Below are 20,682 nucleotides of genomic sequence, written 5' to 3' on the forward strand. Positions count from 1 at the left end.
AACCCCATGAGAACGTCTAAGCCAAGAAAAAGGGAAGACATTAGAAAACGAGTGGGTATATAGATCTCCACTCGTAGTTTCTATGTCTTGTTCCCTCATTGTAGTATCGTTTCCGTAAAACCGTGTGGTTATGACGCTGCAACATGCGTTTCTTAAACAGCACGGACGTGCGTGAACAATGCAGGCATGAAACATGTTGTAAAATTAGACCTCAAAAATTAACCATGTAGCATAAACTCTGTTTAAATGATTATTTTAAATCTAATGTAAAATTAGATAAGCGTTGAAAGAAGTTAAAATAAAGTGTATGTAGTACTGTATATTAGAGAGCATAATAAGAGACCACACTTAAAGTTAAAGAATTAATCTTTTATATCGTCGTAGGCTATAACAACTTAGAAGAAACTTCTATGTATTGAATTTCCCAATGGGAACTTTACATATATATTTCAACCAATATGATAAAAATTTCGTTTTGTGTCCTCTTATTAGTGTATTTATTTAACTCTGTCTCGCAGTGTAAAATTCATGTACCCAATCGATACGTATTTGTACTATGAGTATTTACTTTAAAGAACGGGTGATTCTGCCTCGTTATTTTTATTACAGGAAGTGGATCGACATATTGGATATCGATCATTACAATGAGTTGCCCAGTGCAGATACAACCTAGTAGCATCTATTTTCATCATACCTCAACCAACTAAGTGTACTCACCATAGACTCCAGCCAACTTCCATCCCAGCTACGTCTACGAAAATTACAGTTACCTTTTGATCGCTGTTTCCTCGACCATGAACCATATTACGTATCAGGTAACATTATATTTGAATCTCAGTATCCATTGCAGTATCGAACTATATAATCACATAAATTCTGAGAACCCCATCGATCAGTACAAGATATAAGTACATAAATATCGCCTCTGATAATCATTATGAACCCATATACCATGTGACCGTATAGTTATGATATTTGATGACCCCAAAAACTGTTTATGTGTCACAGACTTACGCGTCGAATCCCTTGAAATCCATCGGCCATCTCTCGAAATCCATCCTATCCCCTCTTTGTGGAAAGTTCATATCTCTGTTACCCCATAAATGTTACGAGATAATTTCTGAAAAATGGACCTCGAAACCAAAATTAACCCCAGTGACCAACCCCTCAGTGACAATATACTCCTCCCACAAGTTAAAGACAATATGTTGAAGGAGTCACTATAGTTTGATGTCGACCTGTTCCAAATCCAAACTTCAATTCCCCCGTGATTAACCTAGGAATCACCGCAAATGGTTAATAGATGCAAGCCATGAGCTAACAATTCTATAAGAGACACAAATGAAAAATTTTATGCGAGAATACATTCTTTATGTTCCTAAAAATATCGCAAAAATGATATGCTCTGAAGAAAATAAACGCACTCCCAGTGTTCGACCCCTTAATGATAAGGCACCCTATGAACTGTCAAAAAGCAGGTGAGAATGAACTTTGATAGAATATTCCCACACCTGAAATTGGAAGGATCATTTCCCAGTTCACAACCAGAGACATCTTGTCATTTGAACACAACCGTGCTTGAACTGTCCCATGAAGAAACCATAACGTAAGTGCTTTGAAAATTTTGCCAAGACGAAAAGAGTGAAGGACAATAATTTACAACAGAAGCATTGAGTACGTTAAGGACTCAAATGGTGATGAAATAGATGTGACTTCTTAATAACTTTGATAACTCGAAACATAAAGAAAGAAAAAACAAGCAAAAATAGGGTTTTTATAGGCCAAATGAAGATACTGAAAAAACAAAGCGAATATTTCGAGAGGACAAACGCCTCTCTTCTTCAGCGCGAAACGAAACGATGTATCAATAAAAGCCAAAAATTAAAAGAATTAAAACCAACTAACTAACAACCATAAAAGCGATTTATTCGCCAATATCCGCGATTTGCACAAAATCCAAAAAAAAAAATGAACTCCCATCGACGGATACTAGCTAACAACTGAAAAAGCAAAGGAATCAATTCATTCGCTCGAAAAAACAAAACGAACCAGCAATTAAATAAGTTGTAAAACTATGTCATTTTATTTCGGATTTTAATTAAGGCATTTCTTGCAGACACCCTTTGAGACCTAAGGGGTTGTTCACGTGTTTGATTAGATGACTGGGAAAGTGGTTCAAGGTTTATTACAGGGATTACTAACGTATCGGCTTCTCTTTTGAGAAAACCGAAATATGACTCGTTTATTCTTAAATCACCGGAATCTCTGTTTTAAGCTAGACCTAAATGTTGGTATTTATAAATTTCAACAGCTTCTCTATAGTGCTGGACAATACCTTTATCATGGGAAATAAGACTAGCTTGATTAAACAAAATAGTATGGTCTGGTTTTTCAAAAATGTGCTCTGCAAGGGCAGAGTCAAAACTTACTGGTTTTTTCCGCTTTTTAAGTGTATTATTAATTGAACTAGAATGCTGAGTTAATCTATCTGTTAGTCGCTGATTAGTTCTTCCGATATACCAAAGACCACACGAACAAGGAATTCTGTAGACACCGGAGTTTTCACCTATCGGGATAGGGTCTTTACCTTGATAAATTTGGGACCTGATAGTTTTTCAGGGTCTATAATAAGTGTAAATGTTATTTTTCCTTAGATTTTTTGAAATGTGGTCTGAAATCCCTTTAATGTATGGGAGACCAAGATAAACTGAATTTTCCCTTTGATTTGTGTTTTCTGTGGAACTATCTGATAATCTTTTAATGCGTTTTGTAATTACAGAATTTATTAGACTAATTGGATAACCATTCCCAAATAAAATATCTCTAAGGTGGTTGAGTTCTAAATCTAAGAAACGTGTTGAACAAACTTTCAATGCTCTATCAACTAGAGAAGTGACAACTCCTCTTTTCACAGCAGGAGAATGATTGGAGGAATAACTTAAGTAACGGTCATTATGTGTGGGTTTTCTATATACACTAAACTCGAAACATGAATCATTTCGGTGCACCAGCACATCTAAGAAAGAAAGACGCCTCTCTATCTCTGATTCCTGAGTAAATTTCAGTTTTGGATCCAAGGAGTTGAGCAAGTGAAGAAAAGAACCCAGAGACTCGTCACCATGCTCCGATTTCGCTAAGACAGCGGGCAATAAAAAAAAGATGCTACGCACAATATTTCTAAGGAAGTTTAAATTATAAAAGCCGTGTGAACGTTTGAATCATCAGAAATATTTAAGAGAATTTATCGGACGAAGGGTTCGCATCCTTGGGCCACCTGAGCCAATTGTGAGCCAGTTCTCACAGCACAAGACAAAAAAACTACGTTTGATAGTGGGGTAAAAGTGCTTTTTGGATGATTCGTAAAAGAGATTCAGGACCATTTAGATAGAACTTTTCGATGTTCAAGCTTAGAAATTCTCTCATTGTTGTATCTCAGTCACCGTTGTGTCATTTGAAGTGACCTATTGCTGTTCACCTAAATATGTAAGTCCCAATAAATCCATCGCTATTCACCTGTGTTTATTTCATTTTATATGTCCATATCTAGCCTAATGATAGCTAATTAGTTCGCATGTCTCCAAAGGCACGTTCCCAGGGAATCTGATTTCCAGATAGCTCGAAGAGAAGAGGTCACATTTATATGGCTACACATTTCATTTTCTCTCATTAATTGAGGGTGGCATAGGCCTTATTGGCACGATCTTTAGCGCTATAAGTGGCGCTGTCGGAGAACTTATAAGGTGTAAGTTCACGGCTTCAATGTACGATATTAGATTTGACGCGGTCAATATTTATGACCACAATTAAGCCCAGTCCTTTTCTTCCACCGCAACAATTCCCTTTATAGCTACAAAATTCATTCACCGCTACACATCTATAAAGAGGGCAAGCTACCTTGCTCTTGTCTTTTAAGAAAGGTTGAATTAATATCTTTTAATGAAAACAGGGCCAATCTTGTGTTATAATTCTCAAAGGCTGTCTGCAATAATTGCATCCTTGACTAGTCATAGGCAGCGCACTAGCGCTGCCTAAGTAAAGAACGATGTTGGCACAATGTACTATTTATTTATTTTTTTTCCATACCCGGGCACTTCGTATCAAAGGAATTGTCGTACAAACTTCGAAAAGGGCTCATTCGATTGGAAATGAGTGTGGCTAGTGCCCTTTTTAATAGTCGAAAGTGATTGGAGAGCACCTAGCCCCCCCCCCCCCCACGCCCATCATTCCCCCAAACACATCCAATCAAAATTTTGAGATAGCCATTTTGTTCAGCGTAGGTGATTTTAAGATAGAAAATATGTTTTTGAGGAGGACACTCCTCCACAAACCTCGGGGCAAGGGTTTTAAGTTATGCCCTGAGGGCATATAAGAACGATGTTGGCACAATGTATTATTTTTTTTTCCTTTAGAGCAGGGCACTTCGTATCGAAGAAGTTGTCGTAGAAATTTCAAAAAGGACTCATTCAATTGGAATTTGGAGTGGCTTGTGCCCTTTTTAATAGTCGAAAGTGATTGGAGGGCAACTAACGCCCCTTCCACACCCGCCATTTCCCGAAACACATCCAATCAAAGTTTCAAGATAGCCATTTGGTTCAGCGTGGTTGATTTCCAGATAGAAAGTATGTTTTGAAAACGACACTCCCCCACAGCCTTCAGGGCAAAGGTTGTAAGTTATGCCCTGGGGGCATATAAGGTTTTATAGAAGGCGTTGTCGTAGAAACGTCAAAAGAGAAGAAAGGATTTTTCTTTAAGAACCAATTTAGGTTCAGAAAAAAATATTATACAGAGCATGCAGTTCAGTTTCTTACAACGTTGGTCAATGATGGCCTTGATAAACATCTTAAAGTCATAACTGTATTTTTAGATATTTTAAAAGCGTTCGATTCTGTGAGCCATGAAATTCTATTGAGTAAATTAGATAATGCTGGTATCAGAGGACGACCTCGGAATCTGTTGAAGTCTTACCTAAGTGATAGAAAATTATATTTGAATGATGGAAAACAAGCTACATGTGAATATGATGTCGAGTCTGGAGTCCCACAGGGATCTCCCCTTGGTGCACTATTATTTGCAGTATATATTAATGATCTATGTGGAGTTTTATCTAATATTGTTGATTCAATAAACAGTGGAGACCCAAATGTGATCCCTGTAAAAGCGTTAGTTCTATTTGCTGATGATACTAATTTAACGGTATGCGTAAGAACTGAAAAAGAGTTGATCCGAGCAGTTGAACATGATATAAGTTTGATTGAAAAGTGGACTAGGTTGAATAAGCTGAAAATAAATTTTAAGAAGTGTAATTTTGTGTTGTTTGCTTGTTCTCAAAAGTATTATCCTTGGATAGATAAGTTGAGGTGTGGGAATTCATTTATTAATAGAGTACACTCGACTAGTTATTTAGGCATTATTGTGGATGAGACACTTAGTTTTTCAGATCATATAAATTGTATAACATCTAAAATTGCCCGAAATGTTGGAATTATTAGGAAATTGATGCACATATGTCCGAAAATTGTCCTTAGACTTTTGTATTTTTCACTTGTCCATTGTTACCTTTTATATTGCTGTTCGGTATGGTCTTCAACTTTTCAATCCCATCTGAAACGACTTAGAGCTTTGCAGAATTCTGCCATTAGGATTTTAGCAAATTATGGACCGAGAGATTCAGTGAGAAATGTGTATTTGAAACAGAATATTCTTCCTCTAGCAGGTATATTCCTTTTCTATCGATCCATGCTAATGTTTCATATTATTAATAACTTTACCTCAGAATGTTTTAATGGCATGTTTATAACTGGTGTGGATCTTCACAATTATAATACAAGAAATGCAGATGCATTCCGCCGCTCGCAGTGTAAAACAACCCGGTCAAAGCTCTCTGCTCCGCATGTTTTGCTGAGCTCCTGAAGTCATTTACCAATTGGGGTTGTGCGCGAGCATGACCGAAGTATTTTCCAGGGAAAATTGAGGGATTTTTGTAATAATATTTATCAGTTTGTTTGATTTTTTTTATTTTTTGTTTTATTTTTGATTTTTTTAGTAGTGCCATAATGGAATTTTTAGTTGCGTTGTTTTGTTTGCCCGTCGGCGGGGGATAATGTTTTGTTTTTGTTTATTTATATTGAATTATGTGTTGGAAGTTGGAGTTGGCCTAACGAACCGAAAGGTTCCTTGGCGTTTGTTTTTTGTAATTTATGTATAAATAAAATTATGCTCCTGAAAAAAAAAGAAAAAAAAGACTCATTCGATTGGAAATTCAAAAGGGCTAGTAGGCTTTTTAATAGTCAAAAGTGATTAGAGGGCAACTAACCCCCCTCTCGCGCCCACCTTTTCCCCAAACATATCCAATCAAAATTTTGAGATAGCCATTTTCTTCAACGTAGTTTTAAGTTCTGGAAATTAGGTCTTTGAGGATGACAACCCCATCACAGCCCTCAGGGCAAGGGTTGTAAGTTATGCCCTGGGGGCATATAAGGTTTTTATAGAACGCTTTGTCGTAGAAACTTCAAAAAGGACTCATTCGATTGGAAATTGTGTCCTTTTTAATAGACGAAAGTTATTGGAAGGCAACTAACACCCCTTCCACGCCCATCATTTTCCCAAACACATCCAATCAAAATTTTGAGATAGCCATTTTGTTTCACGCAGTTTTTAAGTTCAGGAAATTATACCTTTGAGCAGGACACTCCCCCCAGAGTCTACGGGGCAAGGGTTATAAGTTACGCCCTGGGGGCATATAAGTTTTTATTAAAATCTTTGTTGTAGAAACTTGAAAAAGGGCTCATTCGATTGGAAATTCAAAGGTCTAGTGCCGTTTTTAATAGTCGAAATTGATTTGAGGGCAACTAACCCCCCTCTCACACCCACCTTTTCCCCAAACACATCCAATCAAAATTTTTAGATAGCCATTTTGTTCAGCGTTGTTGATTTCCAAATAGAATATATGTTTTTGGGGAGGACACTCCCTCATAGCCGTCAGGGCAAGGGTCGTAAATTATGTCCGTGTGGCATACACAGTTCTTATAGAAAGCCCTGTTGTAGAAATTAGAAAACGGGCTCATTTAATTGGAAATTGAAATGGCTAGTACCCTTTTCAATAGTCGAAAGAGATTGGAAGGCAACTAACACCCCTTCCACACCCACCATTTTCCCAAACTCATCCAATCAAAATTTCGAGATAGCCTTTTTGTTCCACGTAGTTTAAAGTTCAGGAAATTATACCTCTGAGCAGGACACTCCCCCCACAGTCTTCAGGGCAAGGGTTATAAGTTATACGCTGAGGGCATATAAGTTTGTATTAAAATCTTTGTCGTAGAAACTCGAAAAGGGCTCATTCGATTGGAAATTCAAAGGTCTAGTGCCCTTTTTCATAGTCAAAACTGCTTTGAGTGCAACTAACCCCCTCTCACGCATACCTTTTCCCCAAACACATCCAATCAAAATTTTAAGATAGACATTATGTTCAGTGTAGTTGATTACCACATAGAAATTATGTTTTTGAGGAGGACACTCTCCTATAGCCCTCAGGGCAAGGGTTGTAAGTTATATACTGGGGGCATTTAAGGTTTTTTATAGAAAGCGTTGTCGTAGAAACTACAAAAAAGGCTACTTCAATTTGAAATTAAAAGGACTAGTGCCGTTTTTAACAGTCTGATGTAATGGGAAGGCAACTCACCCCTCTCCCAACCGTATGATTTCCCTAAAGTCATACAATCGTAATTTTAAGACAGCCATTTTGTTGAACTTAGTTGAAAGCTCTGGACATTAAGTCTTTAAAAGCGATGTTGTAGAAACTTCAAAACTTCAGAAAAGTGAATGTGCATTGTCAGTTTAATATACATATACTGATATTTAATAGTCAAAATGTTAATATTATTTGATTTATTAAATTTATAAAAGTAAAAACATTTATATTTTTTCAGTAAATTGAAAATTATGTTCTGGTCTTGGGAGGGCATAGGGGTTTTGAGCTCAACTTATGTTAATTTCTGCTCGTTTTGAGTTTGACATGGTTATTTATTGTAATTTCTGTTCGTTTTGGGTTTCATTTATTTATCGATGCTGATTTGTCGTAGTTTCAAGCTTTGTAGATTATTTGATTTTATTTTTGCTCATTTTTTAGTAAATTTTGTAGTATTTTTTCAGTAAAAGCCGAAAATTATGTTCTGGCCTTGGGAAGGCATAGGGGTTTTGAGCCCAACTTATGTAAATTTCTGCTCGTTTTGAGTTTGACTTGGTTATTTATTGTAATTTCTGTTTGTTTTGGGTTTCATTTATTTATGGATGCTGATTTGTGGCAGTTTCACGCTTGGTAGATTATTTGATTTTATTTTTGCTAATTTTTTGTTTAATGGAGTTCTTTACTTTTCTTTGAAAACTTATTTTTTGGAAAAAGTTTTTTTTTACTTAATTTCCTCAAAAGCCCTCATTTAATCCAATCTATGCTACATAAAATATATCAGAACAAAAGGAACCGTATGTTACTGAGAACTATGGAGAAGTTCTCAGTAAAAGCCCTTTCTTCTAAAAGAAGTCCACTTCTTTTTTCCGGGTTTAAGCCTCCTTTTATTCCAGTTTAGGTCTGATGGATAAGATAGATAAACTTTTATTTTCATCAAAATTTTCATGGCACTGCCGAATTTCTTCAGTATAGTCACATTAAAAAGCAAATGTATTTACAAACACATTTGTAATACAAATACGAACACTAATCAATCCTCTCGATTTTCGTTATACATTTTTGCAAAACTAGGTATAAAACTTTTCGCTAACCGCTGATGGGCACAGCGTACCGGCTGAAGTTTCTCAACAGGCACTGCAACCCTTCGCGGTAATCGTTTTGTTGTGGTTTGAGGGGGGAAAAGGGGTTTTGTGGATTGGGTGGATCAGAGATTTTCCTCAAATATCCATGCAGAGTTTCTCTCTTCTTTTTTCAGAGTTTACATTTTAAACTTTGTCAGCAGCTTCATACAACATTTCTGGCTGCTTCGATACTATCATTAGAGCTGTTTTCTGAACTTTTTCGAGCTTGGCACTTTGCTCAGCCGTCAGTCCAAAATGTCACACAGGAGCTGCATATTCTAGAACTGGGCGAATAAAAGATGTAAATATTCAGAGGAGGTGATCTGGAAGGGAGCTATGTTTCGAGATAAGCTTGAGCATCTTCGGTCCAGCATTACTCCTTTTTACTAGACTAGAAGTGTTTGCTTCCCATTTTAAATCACTGGTAATAATAACTCCCAATAGTTTAATCTTCCTGACTTTAAGAGAATCAGAGATAGTTGGCAGAAAATTTGGTTCAAAAGAATTTAAAATGAAATAGTTAAAATAGAAGATATACTGTCATTTACTGTCATATTTGAACTGGAAAGTCTTATCCCATTTTAAATTGTATTTCTTTTTTTTACCCCTTTTATCCCCGTTCAGTTTGAGTTATACAAATTTTCAATTTAGAACCCGAACTCAGTTTGGCCAGTTTTCCTTCCCTAGACTCTTCTCCCTTTTCCACCCTTGTTTCATTGATATGTCCTATTTTAACTTATTTCTTTTATCCTTCGACTCTTTTTTTTCTCTTTTACTGCTTTTTGTATGTGTGTATGGTTTTATTTTTCAAAATTTATCATATCTTATGTTGAAATTACTTGGTGAGCTGCCAGAAGTAATTTAACTAAACATTTTCAACAGCTACAGTTATGGTTTTCGGTGTCCGTTGTCAGCTTTTCTTCTTATTACAGGTATAGTTAGCTGTGGTCGTTGGCTAGTTCACCCAATGGTACTTACAATCTAATTACCATTTCGCAAGTCAAAATAGTTCGCAAGTGAAGTTTGTAAGTGTATAAAAAGGTCTGTATTCAGTATAAAAAGTATTTTTATACTGAATACAGTTTATACTGAATTCAGTTTATACTGAATTTTATAGTTGTATTAAGCAGCTTCTAGTTTGTGCTTGTTTTAAGTCTTAGCACCAAAAACATTTCACAAGGTATCAAATATTCAACGCTCCAAAAAGTCGATTGGGTAAAGCTATAAACTTGTGACAAATTTAATTTTACATAGCAGTGCTGGAAGGATAACTTATCTCCAAATTTGTGTAGACTGAAATTTTCCGTCACTCTTTAGGAGAAGCTTGCAAATTTATAAGAAGAAGTATAGTTGGCAGTTAAAGTTCTCGAAATAGCGAACAGACAACACAGGATTAAAAAAAAGTGACATTTGAGATAATAGAGTATCAAAGAAATAATTCTTGCTGAAAAATCGGATAGATCTCTAGTGCAGCTCTGGAATTTTTCGGACACTGCGAAAGCTATCAACGTCATCACTTTACAAAAATTTTATGCGCCATCTAACATAATTTCCAGGTCTTCTACCATCACCACTTAAAATAATTTTCCCATTAACAATGGTTGTTATGAGATATTCATCAACACCAACAGCTCTATCGAAATTTTCGGTAGAACTATGTGCGCTAAAGATTGGGAACGCACTTCCGCAGAAGCTCCGATCATCTCAGTTCCTCGGCTCCAACAAAAAGAATACAAAACGATATCTAAATGATAATAACTAACACCTTTATTTACATTTATTACTAGTACTTTTACTTTTGCAAAATAATACTGTCAATGTTTTTTATTTATCTTATTTTACTTCATACTTCAGGGAATGTGAGTGAAGAAGTTATGTTAAATGTAACGTAAGAACGTGATGTTTTTAGAGCCCGTTGTTACCATGTGCCCGGCCAATCCCGAGTCTTGGCGTGGGATGAGGGTCAGTGGTGTGACTCAGCAAGCTCAGCAGCCTGAGTTATGTAGGCAATGGGCTTTTGAGGCCTGAGCCTCGATCCAGCTGACTGAGTTCCGACATAAATCAAAATTACCACAATTATTATGGGTTCAAGCATACGCCAAAGCATGCACCATGCACCAAAACGCATATGTTGTTGTGTTTTATATTGTTTTTTTAATTAAACCCCTATTGAACAGGAACTTGGATTGGACCTAATCTTAAACTTAGGATAGCTCATTCCTGTGTAACAATACGGGGAAAGCTACTTACTTGTGAAGAATCACACCAAGTACAATCACCAGGCCCATCAAGACAAAGACCACAAGTATTTCTTTGATGACACGGAATGGGACAGCTATCCCGAGATATTATTGCCCCTGGAACTCTGAAACAAAACAATAAAAAATAAAAACGGGAGAGCAGAATTAGTACGACTTCGGAAAAAAACATTCGAAATTTTAGCACGCACAAAAAAGGTACCTCCATTAATAATTCAATATAGCATTTTAAAAGATAATGCAACTTGTTTATCCGTATTGTAACTTCAGCAAAAAGTAGTTATATATTATTATAATGAATAGTACCTTAATATTAGCTCCTACTACTAAATATACTGTAAGAGTAATTTCTGAGTTTTTATTTTGACATCCTGTATAAGCTAATGTGGCAGGCAGGAGCATTAACGGGAAGAATCGGAGACTGTCCAAAATCCAAAAGTAAATTCACTAGGGATCTGATTGCGTCGGATTCGTGTAGAACATAAAATTATTTCTTCGGCGTGTCAGATACAAAGTTCTGTACTAGTTCTAGTTTGTGGGTATAAATTTTATAAAAGTCAATCTGTCGATCCCAAATTTCATTTTTTTTTTTTTTATAAGAGTTTCGCTTTCGAAGAAAACTTTCTGAAATTTCAAATACATATAAAATATGGGCCAAGAAGTTTACTGAAACAAGTCCAGGTTCTATCCAAGCAACAGGTAGATGACAGAGGAAGAAGGGAGGGTATCCTGAATCTTGACATTTGCATATTTACCAAAGAGACTTGTCAGATCTCTACAAAACTTGAATAGGAAATAACAATTACGTTGTTTAGGTACCGTAGATGGTGGGCAGCATAAAGCAGCAAACTAAGGTTACCACAATTGGTCGGCTTTACCGACAAAAGCAACGCTTTGATTCTGTTTCTTCGCCTCTGATTAAAAATCGTAGTAGCTGACCCGTCAAGACTTTTAAAATAGTAAGTCCTCAGAAGCATTTTTTTTTCTGGAAAATGATGACACATTCCTTAACGACTATCTCAAAATTCGCTGCTTCTGCTTTAACAAACTTTATTCTCTATTCCTCTATACTGAATCAACGTTGTTGCTTTTGAAATACACAATCTATTCAAGCTGATATTAATTTGTACTGAAACATAAAAGCTACAAAAACCTTAGCTATTGTTTCTCGTGACACCTTTGACTAAAAACCTAATGCCTATTATGAGTAGGCGCTATATAGATGTTTAAATAGGTTACTATATAGATGGTTAAATAGGTTCGGTTAACTTTAAAGTAATTTTGCGGCAATTCTTTATTGCGTCAACCGCAAAGTCGGAGCTTTTCTTTCTCCTGTGGTTTAGTATTTTGATTTTCCTGATTAGAAATCAAGCAGGGCTTGTACTATCCCCAAATTTTCGGGTATTTCCCCGAAAATCTATGCGTCTCCCCGAAAAAAAATTTGGTTCCCCGAATCGCCGAAAATCACACAATCACGGTGCCACCCCGACCTATTTATCACCAGTGACTTTCCCTGCCAAAGATAACTTTGCATACCATAATTCTTCACTACTCTCTTGTTCGTTAATTTTCATTTCTTTTGTTACTTTCCATAATAACAAGACAGATACAATATGTTATTACAAATATTGCAATATACACAATTCTTCATATGTTGACAAAAAAAGTAACGTCTTTATGGAATGAGCTTAAATAATTTCGAATGCAGTTTCCCAATTGCTATTTTTTACATCATTCGCAGTCAAGAATTTTGTTTTCAAGTTGAATAGAATTATAGAACGTATTCACTACTATACAGCTTCAGCCTTTAGTTGGATCTTGAAATTGATAGCCGACAGATTGTTTCTACAGCTGAATTGTAAGTTTGCATTTTTTTTTTCTTTTGCTGTTTTTATATAAGATTTTCTTAATGTTTAATATTCAATTGTTGAACACCTAATAGATTAAAGAAAATATAATCTTCTTTGTGAAAAATTTTACCCCCCCCCCCCCCGAAAAAAAAAAACTTCTTTTGAGACAAAATTTAGCTATAGACTAGGCTATGTACAGGGTTGAGGAATTAAAGATTCAAATGGAAGTCACTTCAAAAATATGGTTCATAAAAAAAATTGTAAATTATTGCATATAGGGGGGGGGATAGGGGGCTATCATTTCTATATGATAATACCTCATTTTTTTTTATTGAAAGCAGGGATGACAAAAATATAATTATTTTTTTCATTTCAAGTGGAGACGGAAGAAAATGATATCAAATTCCCTGAGAAACCATTGAAATATTTTGATAGACCAGGGCCCCCCATTGGGACTTGTTCATTGTCTTGGGTATTTTGCGATTTCTCATAGGCTACTGGCATAATTTGGCATTTGTGCGTGCTCCCTTGTAATAAGATTCTTTGGATTTTATTGAATGCCACGGCGAATCTATGACTCCTTTTCCATAATTTGAGCTATATCTGAATAATTTCGACATTTTTGTTGTTGTCTTTGTACCCCTTTACTCATACCCTTAAATTTTTCAAGGAACACTAGGCTGTTTAACGTTATTTCGCGTGTTTGTTTGAACCATATAGTGACCTAGTTAATTATTAAGTAATTTTTTTTTAATGTAAAGCTGAAACGGTATCCTATCAAGGTGGTATCCAGGGGGGGGGGAGGCATTACATTTAAATGATAATATCTCGAAATCTTTTTTATTGAAAGCAGGGATGCCAAAAAGTTATTTTTTTTCTAAATTTAAAGCAGAGACGGCATCCAATGAAGGTGGTATCCAAAGGAGGGGGGGGGGAGCTATCATATTTAAATGATAATACCTCGATTTTTTTTTGATTTTTTTTTTTTTTTTTGAAAGAAGGGATGCCAATAAGTTAATTATTTTTTGTTATTTAAAGCAGAGAGGGTATCCTATAAAGACGGTATCCAGAGGGGGGGGGCATAGGGAGTTATTATATTTAAGTGATAGTACCGTGTTCTTTTTTTATTGAAAGCAGAAATACCAAAAAGTTGAAGTTGACAAAAATTAACAAGATTTCCGTCAGTTATACTTAATACAGCACTTGTATAGTTTTATCGTCCAAAGGGAAAGGGACACATGCATCCAACCCGTTTTTTTTTCTTATTGATGAAGCGAGTTCACTTTGAAAACATTCATTCATAAGTACCAGGCAGATTCACACTAAAACGAATTGGTGTGAAGAAAGAGATATCGATATCCCACCTAACGTTGCGCTCGAGCGACAATGGTACCCTTTGTCTAGTGCCCAAGTTACATTAAAAGCCTTCGACAGTCTTATGACCTCAGGGTACTAGATGTTGCAACGTTCTTACGTATCTACAGTGGTTTATAAAATTCGATCACCCCACAAATGATGAACAAAAATATGCACAAATATAACAAATGTAACATTTGGAACATTAGAACACTTTTTTCAAAGCTTTAGAGAAAAGCAAAAAAGGCTAAATACCCCTAACTACGCCTGAAAGCTATTTTAAAAAGAAACTCTTTGGATATTTCGATTGATATCACCATAGCAGAAGCTTTGAGGCTAGGTGGGGGTCAAAGAGGAGCTTTGAGTATTTTGACCACAGGTGACTTACTGTTGCGACTTTCTTAAATTTGGCAATTTTTGTGAAAAATCAAGGCTTAAACTCAACAACTGATACTAAGTCTCCTAACATTTTGCTTGGATTAAAAGTGACAAACTAGGAAGAAAATCTTAACATCTTCTTGGAGCTACTTTAGTCTGCATATTATTTCATTTAATTACATTTAAAACGGATGAGCTTTTTTTTACCTAAGAAAATAGTTGGCACTTCATTTTTCTTCATACCAAATAAACCATTAAGTGTTTTATGTTTCAGTGTAATTGAAATGTACCCATGTGAAGTGTTCATCATGTATTTTTCAATGTGATAAATTTACTCCTTTTAGATGTAGTTTATAATTTAGCTGATATTAGGTATTTATGAGTTTATAATTTGGAATGAATTCCCAAAATAAAAATGAATAATATCCAAAAGAGCAGCCAAAAGCAATAAAAAAAGCAGCAGTTCAGCCTTAACCAATATGACATATTATATAAAGAACCAAAAAAAAAATTTAAAATGTATATTTTTTTTTTTTATTAAAAACCAATTTTTAATACAAGGAAGGTTTTTTAGGAATCCAAAAGAGCAAAAAAAAACAATCAATATCAGAGTCGCCCATTTCAACTGTTTTAAAGGTGACAAAACAGCTAAAGGCAAAGGGCATTATGAAAAAATTAAGCTTCTAAGTTCAAACTTATATTCAAAGTTTTTGCCAAGATAACTGACGAATTTTGTGATACGGTATTTGAAGTTTTGTATGCAGTAATGCTCAATGAAAAAACACTAATTTAGATAATTATTTATGTTAAGAATACATAGCTAATAGATACTTCAACTATAATGCAAGGGTTCTGAAACACCACAGTCATTTCGTTTCTACCAGATTTCTACTTCTCTTCATGAAAAACAAAGAAGACCAGTTTCCAGCCAGCGACTTGTGAAGTTTTGAACTCTTGAATAGGCTCGAATCTATTGTAAATTTAAGCTGTGATTTGAGAAAGACTGATGAAAACATTAAAGTCTGCGGTCAACATTGATCGCACCGGCGGCGCGCCACCGATATCGGATATCGCTGATATCCGATATCGACATCTTATCGGCGGCGCGGCGCGCTGTTTTTGGCCCCGCCACGGCCACTCTTCCCTCATGGGCGCGGCGCCGGGGTCTAGTCTACGACCTGTTGGCTCAGCAGCTTTGCTGTCTCTCACCGCAAATATGTCTCTTCGTCGTGTCCTTATGATCGATCAGATCTGCCTACGATTTTACTGCAGGATTTCAGCCATAATGTGGGCCCATAACCAATCCAGCACAAACTTTGTAGCAGAAAAGTAGGCACAACACACCACATTTTCAGCGAAATTATGCAAGGATTTCTCAATCTGCATAATTGGGGACCAAAGAGGGCCTGTGGCCCTTCTAACAGCAATCCCCAAGTTTTAACTATTTAAACGAGATCTAGAAATATTACGTCTTTTTTGAACCGAAATTATTTAGAGATTGTCGACAGCTATGATTAGGGAACCCTGTTGGGCCTTCGGCCCCTTCAAATATAAAATATAGCCGAACTTATATTACTAAAAACATGTCCAGGTTTTTAAATGACCAGCTTTAATCTAGTGGTGAAGATGCCAACCTTTTCCAAGATCTCTAAAGTACTATTTTTCAAAATTGATTTATTATCAGTCGAAGAAGATCCTTAAATGAGGATCTGCTTTTTTTAAGGAGCTTTGAGGATCTGCATTAAAAAAAACATCGGGCTCACCAGACAAGTTCTCCACTAAAGCGAAGCTTGCCATTGGAAAACAGAGACATTGTTTATTAAATAGGAAGTTTGGCTTCATCATTTAGGGCTGAAAGCTGAAAAAGAGAAGCTGAAAACGCCAACTGAAAACATTAAAGTGAAAGCTTTTTGAATTTGGGGTATTGCAGTGATTTTCCAACCTTGTTATACTACTTCGTCGGAATTTTTCCTATTGCATGTTCACTTTTTCATACATCATTCTGAAGTTTTAAAACAAGAGAACGTGAGGTCTAGATTCAGGAGGTCTAAATTTATGCTCCATGGATATGGGCACTCTGAAGTTTTAAAACATCAGTATTCGAATAATGCTTGTGTTTTGAGGTAGCAATCAGCTGTTATACCACGGTCATAATGGCAACGATACATATGCAACTTTTTCTGGTTAGTATACCTATTACAATTTTTTTTTTTTTTTTTTTTTTTTTTTTTTTTCTTTTTTTTTTTTTTTTTTTTTGTGTGTGTGCTTTTCGTTTTTTGCTCCAAAATTCATCTTCCAAAATAAATTTGAAGCGAAAAAATTTTTTTTCTTTATCTCTATCATGGAGTTTCTTGTACGCAAGAACAGTAAAGCAAGCTGAAGAACAAGATAAGTTATATACTTGCGCCCAATGTCTGCAATCGATTTGTTATGCACATTTGAGGCTTAAAAAATTTGTTTCCAGAAAGAAATTGCCAAACTATCAAATAAATTGAACACGATTATAGAAAAATTATGTTTTGTGGCAAAGCATCATAGCTGGCTTGCATATTAAGCACATGTTGAACCTTGATTGGGTATCAGAAAATAAAGAAAGAAGTTCTTTTTAAGCAGAAACAGTGCATTTTGAGAACATTCTTAAGCAATTTGTAATTACTTTCTTGAAGGAAAAAGTCTTATTGGCACATGCCATATTAGAACGTCAAGAGGTTTATAGCCACAGTGTTTAATCAATAATAAAATTGTTCTAAATCAATAAATTGTACTTAAATCAATAACAAAGAAATAGAGCCAAAGTGTTGCCCCTGCAATACTTTCATCGGCCAGGCTGACAAAAGGTTGCTACAACACTTCACGCTGACCATGCAACATAAATTTAGTTTCTGGTAATTTAATAAGGTACAAATAACTCGCCAACATAGATACCCCTGGCAAAAGGAAAGCAGCACAATACCTAACTAATGACTTATTTTTGACAAAATTAAAACTTGAACAATTTTGTTAAAACCGATCTTTCAATTGTTCCATTTTTATGAAAATTTACCTTCCTCTCCTTATACAAACAGCTTGCTGTGGAATCCACTCGCACAAAGTACTCTGAGTACATTCTTCGCAATATATTATTTCAGAACATAGTTGGCACTGAGAAGGGGCTAAAATAGCATAGTCGGATGTCGAATTACAAGCTTCAGATTCTCGTCGTTGGCAGCGTTGTTGACTCTCGCACCAAATGCATTGGGCATCGGTGAGGCAATGGAGACAGTTAGTATAAAAGCAAGAGCCGTTGACATAGGGTTCAACACATTCAAATGTGAAAGGCTAAAAGAAAAAGTGTATATAGGTTATTCTAAATTGAATATTATAATTACAAAAAGGATAAATGTTATTCCAAAAATAAGTTAACTTAACATATAAATAATTTGACTGAGTGTAAAAGTTGTCAACAGGACAGGATGTTGGCGGGATAGCATATATCAGTAAATTCCGAAAATACAAATATGTTTTATTACATGAAATATAACTTGTTTACATTATACAATGATCTTAAACTGTATTGAGCTAAACATGTATATGCGTTATAAGTTACTGGAATGAACATACATACATGTATATAAATATATATACGTGTGCGTAAATGTATATAAACATAGCAAATTAATCTCCTGTATTGATAAACAAGTACAAAGTAATTTGCATATGAATAAAAACGTATTCAGCGATGAATTACTGAAATAGGTTACAGAATAGGCATACAGAAAGAGAGAGAGGGTGCAACATAATCCCCCTTTGCCTCTGGAGAATTATTCCAGATATTCTCAGTCCCCAGGAAAATATACGATAATTGAATACTTTTAAGCCAAACAAAGTTTCTCAATAATCTGATTTCCTTGAAAAATCCTTAGATCTGAAAGGGGCAGGAAGAGTGGGGAAGAGGGGTCTTTATTGTGAAATATTTCCAATAGTTCCCCTAGCACAATTTTTAAAAGATTGGGTTTTAAAGGAAGGGGTTTCGTTGTCAGGTTTACTCTACTAGGCCTCAATCTATTTCTTACTTAAATTAAAACGTCCAATTTTTCTCTGCAAAAAAAAACATGAATAAAGGTTTTGATTGTTTGTCTATGATAGATGGAAAAAATAGAAGGTAGATAGATAGATAGATATAGATATCATACTCACTTCCTTACTGCCCATAGAAGAAAAAGTTTTTCTTCTTTGCAAGAAGAAAAAGTAATACCTAGTAGACATCTAATACTAAAATTCCTTGTATGGGTTAGGAAATTCTTCTTAAAGCGAGGGGAGGGGGAGATAAAAAGCATTTGCAGCTTTATTCTAAACTTAAATAAAGTAAAATAGAGCTATTTTATTTTAATTGCTGGTTATTGAGCTAACTATTAATACCTAAACCTAGTTACTGATAATGACAGAGATAATTCAATGGACTTCTTAATTTGATTGTTAGTTGTTTTGCTTGTTTTTTCGGTTTGTATTTTTTTTTGGGGGGGGGGGGTTGTTTACAAAGGATAGGAACACCTGGTTTAACATCTCAGACAATGCCAAATGGGGTATACTACAAGGGTCTATTTTAGGGCCTCTTTTATTTTTGATTCATGTAAATCATCTTCATTCGTTTCTTCAACTAATCGTTAACAAGGTGTTAGAGTTTACGAAAAAGAAGATAGTTGTTTCTGTCTCGGTGCCTGTTGATGACACAGCTCAGGTTGTATGTGCAAAAAAGATTGAATTGTTGGTTAATTCATTGACTATTTATATTTGAGGGATATCTATTTGGATGAGTTGTAACAGGAATACAACTAACTATAATAAGCCAATTTTGTAGTTTTTGTGAGGTCTGGTAATCCTTATCCATGGATTAAATAAAAAAAAACAAGTTTTTTTAACTGAAAGTAAGGAACGACGTTAAAACTTAAAACGAACAGAAATTATTCCGTATATGAAAGAGGCTGTCCCCTCCTCAACGCCTCGCTCTTTACGCTAAAGTTTTTCATTGTTTAAAAAAAAAATAGTGTTGTGTTAAAGTCAAAATTTAGCGTAAAGAGCGAGGTGGTATGGAGGGGACAGCCCCTTTCATATACGGAATAATTTTTGTTCGTTTTAAGTTTTAACGTCGTTCCTTACTTGCAGTTAAAAAAAATTGTTTTTTTTTATTTAATTTTTGAACGTTTTTGAATTAATGCAGGTTTTGATTTTGGCTCACCGTACATGAATAATTAAAAAAAATTAGAATATTAATTTTACTTTTATTTGGTTAAATGGCTTTCTCGAAACCCGTTTAATTTTATTTATGAACGTTTTTATTAGTAATAAATATACGTAACTTACGAATTAACTTTCGTAACGAACCTCTATATTCCTATATTTTTAATACGTATATTAGAGGGTTCGCCCCCTAGTCAATACCTTGCTCTTTAAGCTAAAGTTCGAATTTTGTTCAAATTCTTTAAAAATGACCGCTTAATCACAAAGGCCATTAATTAGAATAAATAGCTCTTATGAAAGTACTAAAAAATCTTTGGCTTAAAGAGCGAGGTATTGACTAGGGGATGAACCCAATAATATACGTAATGTTTTCTGTCGTTTTAAGTTTTGATGTTACTCTTTACTTTCAGTTAAAAAACTTGTTTTTTTTATATATAATTTCTGATCTTTATTTAAATAATGTTGGGAAATCCGGTGCCCCCTTCATAGCAATGTCCCTTCTCCCAACTTCCTTCATGGTAAGATCCTCCCACATATCCCCTGACCCCCGCCCCCCCCCCACTACCAGAAAAAATCCCCTCTGAAAACGTCTGTATACTTCCCAATAACCTATATGTTAACATTGGGTAAATTTCATAACTCTTATCGCTCCCCCCGGGGACTTCGGGGAACTAAGTCATCTTGCAAGACATAGTCTTTGTAATTTTAACGATTCTAGCCCAAATTATTATCACATAATTTTGATAGGGTTCTCTTGGGAAAAAAATGAGTGTAAAAGGGGGCCTGGTTGTCCGCTATTTCTTTTTTCGCTTAGACAG

The 20,682-nt window shown here is 35.3% G+C and overlaps 1 protein-coding gene across 1 annotated transcript in view; it reads right to left on the reverse strand.

Annotated features, from left to right (window-relative positions):
- Positions 1-11,019: 11,019 nt before the first annotated feature.
- LOC148939395 (multiple epidermal growth factor-like domains protein 8) overlaps positions 11,020-20,682 on the reverse strand; it is a 55,730-nt gene continuing 46,067 nt past the window's right edge. Inside the window, exons 11-12 of the mRNA XM_089106865.1 lie at positions 17,691-17,965; positions 11,020-11,170 (exon numbers count right to left, since the gene is read on the reverse strand). Of these exons, the coding sequence (XP_088962991.1) occupies positions 11,020-11,170; positions 17,691-17,965 (426 nt within the window). The remainder of the gene's footprint in view (positions 11,171-17,690; positions 17,966-20,682) is intronic.

The sequence above is a fragment of the Artemia sp. Qi Xiang Cuo genome, chromosome 21, assembly GCF_049724085.1.
Source record: "Artemia sp. Qi Xiang Cuo chromosome 21, ASM4972408v1, whole genome shotgun sequence".
NCBI lineage: Eukaryota > Metazoa > Arthropoda > Branchiopoda > Anostraca > Artemiidae > Artemia > Artemia sp. Qi Xiang Cuo.